Below are 9,560 nucleotides of genomic sequence, written 5' to 3'. Positions count from 1 at the left end.
AAAAAGTCAAATGTGTAATTAAATATCAATATTTGTGTTGGATGCAATAATTGTCCCTGCTTGGTAGAACGATAGAACCGTGATGCTTGAGCTGCTGTGCGGTTTAAAAGATTTGAGTTGCACCATTACCACCAGCTATAGCTTTTGGAAAAGCGACAAACGATCGGTCCTACAATTTGTATACACTTTTGGGTGCTTAAAAATCGTATATTAGTACAAGATCTGAAATAGTTGAAACTCAAATATCATATATTAATACCATATTTTGAATGTTTTGTATCGATTTTTGAGAAAATACATGTGAGCTCAGAGAGTACAAACATATTTTGTTGCAATTAGAAAATGTAAACAAATAATTTTTCTCATAAATGAACGCAAAATTATCTTTAAGTGTGTGGATTTAAAACAAATTTACACATAGTAGATAATGTGTTGATTTTCTATAAATAATTGAGTAATTTATTAAATATATGAATAAATTATTTTGTGCGATAACGACAACATGGGTATTTGAAAGTAAATTTTTTGGGGATAGTGAACATGAATGGTATGATCATTTAAAATGATCATATCAAGAGATTAAACAAGTTATAAGTATTAATGAAAAAAATATAATTATATAGCTATAATACGTACTTGCAATATTAGATTTTTTTGAAGAAAAATCTAATAATATTTTTTGTTAAAAGATTGCAAACATCCCCTAAATAGAATGAACTGTTAGTATTATGTACACAATTTCATAAATAAAAGTATTATTATTTTTGAATAAATAAATAGATAATCGAATATAAATAATTAGAACGAAACAAAAATGAAAAAGGAAATGAAATTTGTGGGGATTATTATTATTACATACATGATGTCATAATTACAAGTGGAGTTGCGGTTCACCGTATCCACATCTTCTTTCTTATGTCCTCAGACACTGAAGCTTAGATCTTTTTTCCACTCTCGCTTTCTCCCTCTATGCTCCAAAAACCCTAACAATCAGCTCAGATCTGTTGCTACATTCCACTCAACATTCGTATTTTCAGCTGCATCTATGCAATCTTGGGTTGTTTTCAGCTGTTGATAATGGCGAGCTCCGACCCGAGTAAGAATCCAAGGTCCGGTAAATGGCCGCCCACGCCGGAATCTGCGGCAATGCCTCCTTCTTCTTGGGCTAAACGAACTGGGTTCCGTCCGAAATTCTCGGGGGAGACCAATTCTACCGATTCAGGGCAAATCACCGCTTTGCCCACTCAGGCGCAGGTGAAGGCTAATAATATTAGACAGCCCGATGCTAACACTGATCTTGAATCTGGCCGCCCGAGGCCCGGACTTACTTCTAATGGTCAATCTGCTGTTGTGCCGAAGCAGCATGAGGGTAAGAACAAGGACAAGGACAAGGACAAGGACAAGGACAAGATGCCGCCGGTCAGGAAGCGGAGGGATTCGGATGGGGGGAGGGATGACGGTGGAGACGGGAGTCGAAGGGCTGAGAGGAATGAGGAGGCCGCGGCCGCTGCTACGGTTGATGTGCTGCCGCAGTCGATGGTGGATGATGATGGATTTGTGTCTCGGCATTCACATATGAAGTACGAGCTTCGAGATGCCCCTGGCCTTGGTGAGGTTAATTGCTTTGGATTTTGATAGTGACAGTTTCGGGTATTTGGAAAACCTTTTGTATAATCAAATATTTTCCAATGTAGTACTTTACTGTTCCAGTTTTATTGCTGAAACGGATGTGTCTGATCAAGAAATTTTAGTCAATCTAAAGTTTAATTTAGAGGGATGGCAAATGTACATCAATAACCTACTGTTATCTCGATACTTACAAATGTACTTTTATCTCCAGCAATGATTTGGAATTCGCAACTAGGACGAGAAACATTAAGTGAATCAACTTATCAAGCTTTTTGCTGTTAAGAAATTACACCCGTGAACTGATGAGATTGTATGGTCTATCCATCTACAGTCAATGGTTGCCTATAGGTTCAAAATGATGCTTTCAAAATAAGGAATCACAAGTAATTTATTTACTTTACATCAACAGCTAAAGAGTTGAATTCTTACATGTCTGCTTGCTTGTTTAGTCTCTTTGATGTTGGAATGGAATTTTGTTTATGTTCTTAGCTGATTTAATGTTTATGTGATATCGATGATTCCACTTGCATAAAGAAGTTGGGATGATTTTTTATGAAAATTGATTCTCGTTCGATGATTTTGTTGCAGTTCCAATTGGTTTCTATGGATTTCAACATTATCTTTCAATGTTGGGATCACTGATACTAGTCCCGCTAGTATTAGTTCCGGCAATGGGTGGCACCTATGTGAGCACTTGTAATTCATTTTTTAATAATCACAAAAGTGTTTTTTTTTTCTTTTCCCGTGTGTGGAACGAGTTATACTAATTGAGTCATCTTGTAGGAAGATACTGCCAATGTGGTCTCCACCGTGCTTTTCATGTCTGGAGTGACGACTCTTTTGCACACGTCATTAGGATCGAGACTTCCCCTAATACAGGGTCCTTCATTTGTTTATCTTGCCCCGGCCCTTGCAATAATTAACTCTCCTGAATTTTTGGGGTTGAGTGGAAACGTATGTATTTTGGGGTGACTTTTGCCATCCCGTTAATTTTATAATTTCCAGTAATAGAGTTTCCATGACGTAGTTTCTGGTCGTAAAATTTTTCTTGGAAAATTGCAGAGTTTCAAGCATATTATGAAAGAGCTACAGGGGGCTATAATTATAGGTTCAGCTTTCCAAGCATTCCTCGGATACAGTGGTCTTATGTCGTTAATTCTAAGGTATACTCTACTGCCCTCATTTTCTTTTAAACTCTGCATTATTTGTGTTGACTGACTTGGAGATAAAAGTTTGTCAGGCTATGAATTTGGATTGTATTATATTGTTATAGTACTAGGATTTTTTGTTTGATGAGTGAATTCCTGCATTTCTCTTGTCATCCTGGATGAAATGATGACTTCTGTCCAGCAACTTCTCTCGACAAATTATTGCATATTTTTGCTAACAAGTCATAATTTAATGAATCCAGATTGGCTAAGAGCTCTTCTTACCTGATATTGAAGCCTTTTGTTCTCTCTCACAAATATTGATTAAATTTTTAAGTAACTAATCTCTTAACTTTCTGGCACCCTTACAGGTCAATCAACCCAGTAGTGGTGTCCCCTACTATTGCTGCTGTTGGACTTTCCTTCTTCAGCTTTGGTTTCCCTCGAGTTGGTACTTGTATTGAAATTGGCGTGGTGCAGATTCTGTTAGTTATTGTATTTTCACTTGTAAGTTCGATGACCAATTTAAATGGGACAGAAAATGGTTTTATTCTATATGCTTGGAAGTATATTCTATATGATTTGTTTTTTAATGCCTTATTTTGTAGTACCTTCGGAAGATATCAGTTTTGGGTCACCGTGTGTTCCTGATTTACACTGTAGGTTATGTTTTCTACTCTATGTATCATTATTTTTATGAACATTATCATCTACATTTTTAAAGTTATTTTTTTCCTCGTACGTACATAGGTTCCACTCGGTTTGGTTATTACATGGGCTATTGCCTTTCTTCTGACCGAAGCTGGAGTGTACAACTATAAAGGTTGTGATGCAAACATTCCAGCTGCAAATATAATATCTGATCATTGTCGGAAGCATGTCTTGAGGATGAAGCAGTGTCGCGTTGATACTTCTCATGCATTAAGATCTTCACCATGGTTTAGATTTCCGTATCCATTACAATGGGGGATGCCTGTTTTCCACTGGAAGATGGCTCTCGTAATGTGTGTGGTTTCCATAATCGCATCTGTTGATTCGGTGAGTCTTCACTTATTCTGTCTTGATTGTCATGTTAATATATGAATTCTTGGACACGTGTTTTTCTTTTGAAGAAGTATTGTTTATTATAGGATATTTGTTCTTTTTGTCGATATGAATCTTAAAATCTTGTATTTGCTACTTGAGAAGATATGACTAAGACTTGGTTTTATGTTGATGAATGACTGGAGGAAAAGGAAAACGTGGGCCATAAAAGTAGTGACTTCTAGGCTATCCTTTTCTAATACTCCAAGTGTGAATATTATTTGTGCATACTTTTGGCATCAGTTTCTATTTTCACGCGCAAAACGCTGTTGCTTATCTGCGATTTGTGAACTAAAGAATTTTTATGGGAAATGTTGATTAAAATTGATCAACATGCCCACCCCAAAAGAAATATGATCACTGTCCCCAATGGCAACATCTTATGTATTACATTATGGTTGTTGTGGAAGACAAGGTATTGTAGGACTGAAAATTGGGTATCATATTGGTTCGTTTGTCTGATGTTACAGTCTGATTGTTGGGTATTGTGTTTAAGAAATTTATCTGCCATTTTCTTCCATAATCGTGAATACTAAATTCGAGGGTTTTGGCGGTAAAGTTTTGCCTTTTTTTATGTTGTTTCCCATTTTGATGGAGTGTTGGCAGTGATTATTTAGTGATGTTTTCTTTTTATTGTAGGTCAAACTATCACCCAAAATTTTAGAATATATGATAAGCCTGAGCCTAGTAGTGAGTATTCGGTTAAGCTAGGCCAAAACTGATTGAACCGAATTTTGTTTTTATAAAACTGAACCTAACCAATTTCTTTTATTTTTTAAACTGATTTTAATCCGGTTCAGTTATTTCTGTTTTTGAATGCAACAAAAATTAATTTCTTTGCTATTTTTAAATCTCGGGGATTATCAATTGCCTGCAATTTATACCAAAACATTCATATACAATATTTGCTGGATTAGGATTTTACCTAATGCCTGAACTCGTGGATGGTCCACCAGTCTTGCCACAATTTGACTGCATAGATAGTCTTTGCTGCAATCGACGAACTGTCAATAATCTGGTCCCACCAAACAAATGTATTTGCCATGAATAATCAATCCTAGATGATTATTCTGGATCTACAAACATGATATATGTGCTCTTTACGAGAATTGGTTGAAACAATATGAAAATTGCATATGGAAAGGAGAACGAGAATTACTGCTTTTGGGAATTTTTGAAACTTTTTCAAAATCTTAGAAAACCTCTTCCTTCCTCTATTTTAGAACTCTCGTTCAAGACCTAATCAAAATTGAAGAGAATCTGAAGATGTTGTACTATAGATATTATACTCAATTTTTTTGCATCTTGACTGTTGAAATCTTTGGTGGGAATATATATTTCAATTTTTACTTGATATGGTAGGAATTTTTTGGATATATTTTCGTATTTAGAGTTTGAGTCCTGGAGCTTGAGATGCAAATGAGTCCTGGAGATTGAGACCCAAGGCGAGGCTCACACCTTATCAAAGCAAGTCGCACTATTGATTTTTTTAGAAAAATATATTTATTTGCTACTATAATATGATAAAACACAGTTATTGAAAAAAATAAGCTAAACAAAAATATATTATATCACAAAAATATATTTACCTGTCAAAAATGCTATTATTCATGTTTTCTAAAAAAATATATTAACATACTGCTATTTTATAGCAAAGTATATAATTTTAGCATCCAGTAAGGAAATCTTTCATTCTTGGCAGATATCTGCGTTGCTTTTATTTTAAGTATGTTGGGTAGTTAAGGAATCTGCTATTACCGACCTTTTTTTCTTTACTTATATTTTCTTTAGTGTAGGGATTTTCTCCACTAATTGTCCAGTCAATCAATTTAGATTTTAATTTGAGGCTGATTGATTGACAATTTAGATTCTAGTATATAATTGTTGTGTATCTATATATGTAATTTTCGAATATTTTAGGAAATAAAACCTCAATTAATTTTTTTAAAATAAGGAAAATACATGACTCAGAAACTCGGGCCTGGACTAAGCTGAGATAAGCGCTGCTCCTTGGTACATACCCAGACACAACGGTCACACCCGGTGGCGCATATCGCCTTTTACAACTATGTGACCCTTGTCGAGTCGGAAAACAAGTCATGGTGCAACGGTCATCAGATATAGCATGGTGTTTTGGGTCATTAGGATTAATGATATATATACATGTAACTACAAATTCTCCACTAGACTAATGATAATCATTTAGAAAATTTAGGATGAGAGTTGTTAAGTGAATTCATCCTATGAGCATCTATTCGAATGTGTGGATGCCCCTCCATACTATAAAATGCAGTAACGAGTTCACGAATTTTAGTTTCGAAGAGAGATTCGTTATCCTTCTTATCTGATTGTTTATCAAACAACAACAAAATTTATGATTACAGATACTATGAAATGTATTTCATTATTGTCAATTATCGCGGTATCCCATTTCACATGATATAATAATCTCAATATGTTTGTGCAAAAGCATGAATATACATGATTTGAATTAAAAATGTTTTACAAAATAGTGTTACAAAATCCACACCCACAAGTTGGATTGTTAGATACCTACTCTAACATGTAGAGCACACATTGGCCAAGGAGCTTGCCAATTCCATTTTTAAGTCTCCTTACCAAACTATATTGCAAGAAACTTTACTTTTTTTTTTTGTTTAGAGATGATGAAACATTCTTGATTCCATTTGTGACTAGCATTGTGCTCGTGACAGAATTTCTTTAGCCATAGAATTTGTACTTAATTGCTCATTCTGTGGTCTTGTGTGTCCGATTTTTATTTATTCAGTTCTTTTCTTTCCTAAAATTTCTAGGTTGGTTCATATCATGCCTCGTCGTTGTTGGTGGCATCAAGACCTCCAACAGCTGGCGTTTTAAGTCGAGGAATTGGTCTTGAAGGTCTCTCTAGCGTATTGGCTGGTCTTTGGGGTATGGGAACAGGCTCGACTACTCTGACTGAGAATGTACACACCATTGCTGTGACGAAAATGGGGAGTCGCAGAGCAGTTGAATTAGGTGCATGTGTAGTGATCGTCCTATCCCTTATAGGTATGTATTTCATAATTAGCTCGTCTATAACCTTGCTGGGCCCTGGATTATTCAGTATATATTAGCAAAAATTTTCCATTTAATTTATCATGTAGACAAGTCTTAGCAATTTGGTGGCTATGCATGAAATTTTTTTCTTGATGAAGGAAATTAGAGAATAATCACGAGTGTTTAGGGAAATGCATTTTCAAGTAGAGATTGCTAATGCAACAATAATATAAATGAAAATATTAAATGACAAATCATGTTCTGCCTGAGTTCTTTTCATCTCAAGGTGTATATTACTCAAAGACCTACTAGTCCCTGAGTACAGTATCAATTTGGTTACTAGAAGTGATGAATAGATATATCTGTAGTGATGTTATGTTGTTGCTGTCTTGTTGCCAGGTAAAGTCGGGGGTTTTATTGCATCAATACCCGAAGTCATGGTTGCAGCTCTTTTGTGCTTTATGTGGGCTATGCTCACTGCACTCGGTTTATCAAATTTACGTTACAGCGAGGCTGGTAGTTCCAGAAACATTATCATCGTTGGCCTCTCTTTGTTCTTTTCCTTATCAATTCCAGCTTATTTTCAGCAATATGGCCTCTCTCCAAACACAAACTTTTCCGTCCCTAGTTATTTTCAACCATATGTTGTAGCTTCTCATGGTCCCATCAGAACCAAGTCTCAAGGGGTGCGTACACTGTACTTACCTGGATAATTGCATTTTTAGTTGATGTTTACCACTAAAACTTTTGTCTTCCATGTGCAGTAGATAAGTGATTTGTCCTCTCATATGTTGTTATTATTCGTCCAAATGGTAGCAGAAATGCCACATGCAACTTACCCATTTATTTTTCCTTACAATTGGTCATTTAAGTTCATTTTTCTCTAACTTTAGTTTAAAACCAATAATCACACACTTCGATTGCCTAGGGAAGATTAGACATTCTTACAAATTGTGCACAAATGTCCACCTGTATTTCTTCCTTGAATCAATACCGATACCCACCTAAAAGCTCGCAAATCCATGTAGAAATTTGTCTGCGTGATAGTAGATCATATTCTATCGCTCGGGCAATCGAATTGTGGTTATATATGGTTCTTGGGTAAACCTATGGCAATAGTTGAACGTAGAATTTGACTCTAAGTATCATCAGGAACCAATTACATTCTGTCAGGAACCAATTACATTCTGTTTTAATAAGCTGAGGTGCCAGAGTTCTACATGGTAGTAATGAGGGATCAAAACCTTTTTAGTTGTAAAAATTATGGACTAAAAATATAATATTAACCAATTTTGTTCGTTGTCTGTTTGTATCACAATTTCTTTCTATCTTGCATGGCAGATGAATTACGTTCTGAATACGTTGTTTTCACTCCACATGGTGATTGCATTCTTAGTGGCTGTTATCCTGGACAACACGGTACCAGGTAGTCCACAGGAACGAGGAGTATACGTCTGGTCTGAACGCGAGGCTGCTAGAAGGGAACCTGCTGTGGCCAAAGACTATGAATTGCCATTCAGAGTTGGTAAAATTTTCAGATGGGTAAAATGGGTTGGGCTATAGGCGAAAAACGAGTCTATTCTTTATGTTTTGTGGCACCATTCTCATCATTGGAAGAAGCTCTTTTCTGTTTGGAAAACATAAATCAGGTACTCGGATTGTGATAGCTTGTCCGGACTTCGAATCAGCAAAGAGAAGTGTTGTTTTGCTTTTAACACAGATCGGGTTTTGTGAGAACTCAACATCTTGCAGAGGAAGGGTGGTTTTTGTTATGAATTTGCAGAAAAAATTTATGGTTAATTTTTGTTGTAATATCATGTTGAGATTGTAGAACTTGTATCTGTATATTTGAGTTTAGGAATGACCATTGAGACATCATTTCTCTTTATGTTGAGAATTCTTATTTTCTCGCTCTGTTATTTATAAATATTTATAGAGAATTATTGTTGTGAAATAAACTGACTATTTTTAAAAAACCGTAGTTTGTATACTGGGTTATTTGGGCTACAGTACCTTGCCGCACTATTGTTTTGTCCCAGTCAAAAAAATTAACTTGTGATTCAGTAAAAGGTAAAACCATTGTTTTTTCAACTCCGTAACAGTGGCAATTCTACTATATCAACAATTTCCAGGAGTACCTCTATGCTATGCTCGAAGACAGTATTTTCCCTCACTCAACCGACGGACATCAGTCTTTGTCGAGAAAGAACCCATTCTTGGGGAAAACGGACGCAGCAGTAATAACACATCGACGAAGAAAGTGTAAGCTTTTCTTTATGTAAGCTCTTCGTTATAGTGCCGTTCAAAAAATCTTAGTTGGGGGTCATGTATTTGTGCTAAACATAACCGACTCCTAAGGTTGGTTTAGGATTTTTTGGGTCGATTTCAAGGTTTTGCGGTCTGTAGCATATGATGGTTGCGGTTTGGAGATGGCCAAGCTCTACGCATCGACACTTGAAGAGATGATGCAATTCTTGAAAAAATCGAAGTAGAAACTTCGAGATTCTGTTTTGGCTCTAGCGCATGGTTCCATTCACCCAATTATTTCATATTTTAAGCAGCTATAGTGTTTCTTGTAACATTCTACGAACGAATCTCCCTCATTTGATCGGTTAATCAAGTCCACGATGAGAGACTAGATTCCTCGCTTAGATTACACTAGAG

General features: G+C 35.8%; 1 protein-coding gene across 1 annotated transcript; it reads left to right on the top strand.

The window, feature by feature from the left end:
* The first annotated feature begins 877 nt into the window (after nt 1-877).
* LOC140980867 (nucleobase-ascorbate transporter 12) lies at nt 878-8,804 on the top strand. Its single transcript, XM_073446947.1, has 10 exons — nt 878-1,609; nt 2,218-2,315; nt 2,413-2,583; nt 2,692-2,792; nt 3,149-3,284; nt 3,386-3,436; nt 3,528-3,815; nt 6,674-6,908; nt 7,296-7,582; nt 8,238-8,804. The coding sequence occupies exons 1-10, from the start codon at nt 1,078-1,080 to the stop codon at nt 8,457-8,459; spliced, it is 2,121 nt and encodes a 706-aa protein (XP_073303048.1). The 5' UTR covers nt 878-1,077; the 3' UTR covers nt 8,460-8,804.
* The last annotated feature ends 756 nt before the right edge of the window (nt 8,805-9,560 follow it).

The sequence above is a fragment of the Primulina huaijiensis genome, chromosome 7 (assembly GCF_012295235.1).
Source record: "Primulina huaijiensis isolate GDHJ02 chromosome 7, ASM1229523v2, whole genome shotgun sequence".
Taxonomy (NCBI): Eukaryota; Viridiplantae; Streptophyta; class Magnoliopsida; order Lamiales; family Gesneriaceae; genus Primulina; species Primulina huaijiensis.
Note: the sequence above shows the minus strand (reverse complement) of the source record. Positions and strands in the feature narration are given on the sequence as shown.

Excerpts from the sequence above, each read along its gene's own strand:
- LOC140980867 (XM_073446947.1), top strand. The coding sequence starts at position 1,078 with ATGGCGAGCTCCGACCCGAGTAAGAATCCAAGGTCCGGTAAATGGCCG. Across the intron at positions 2,793-3,148 it reads CTTATGTCGTTAATTCTAAG|GTCAATCAACCCAGTAGTGG; the intron begins GTATACTCTACT and ends GCACCCTTACAG. Across the intron at positions 6,909-7,295 it reads GATCGTCCTATCCCTTATAG|GTAAAGTCGGGGGTTTTATT; the intron begins GTATGTATTTCA and ends TCTTGTTGCCAG.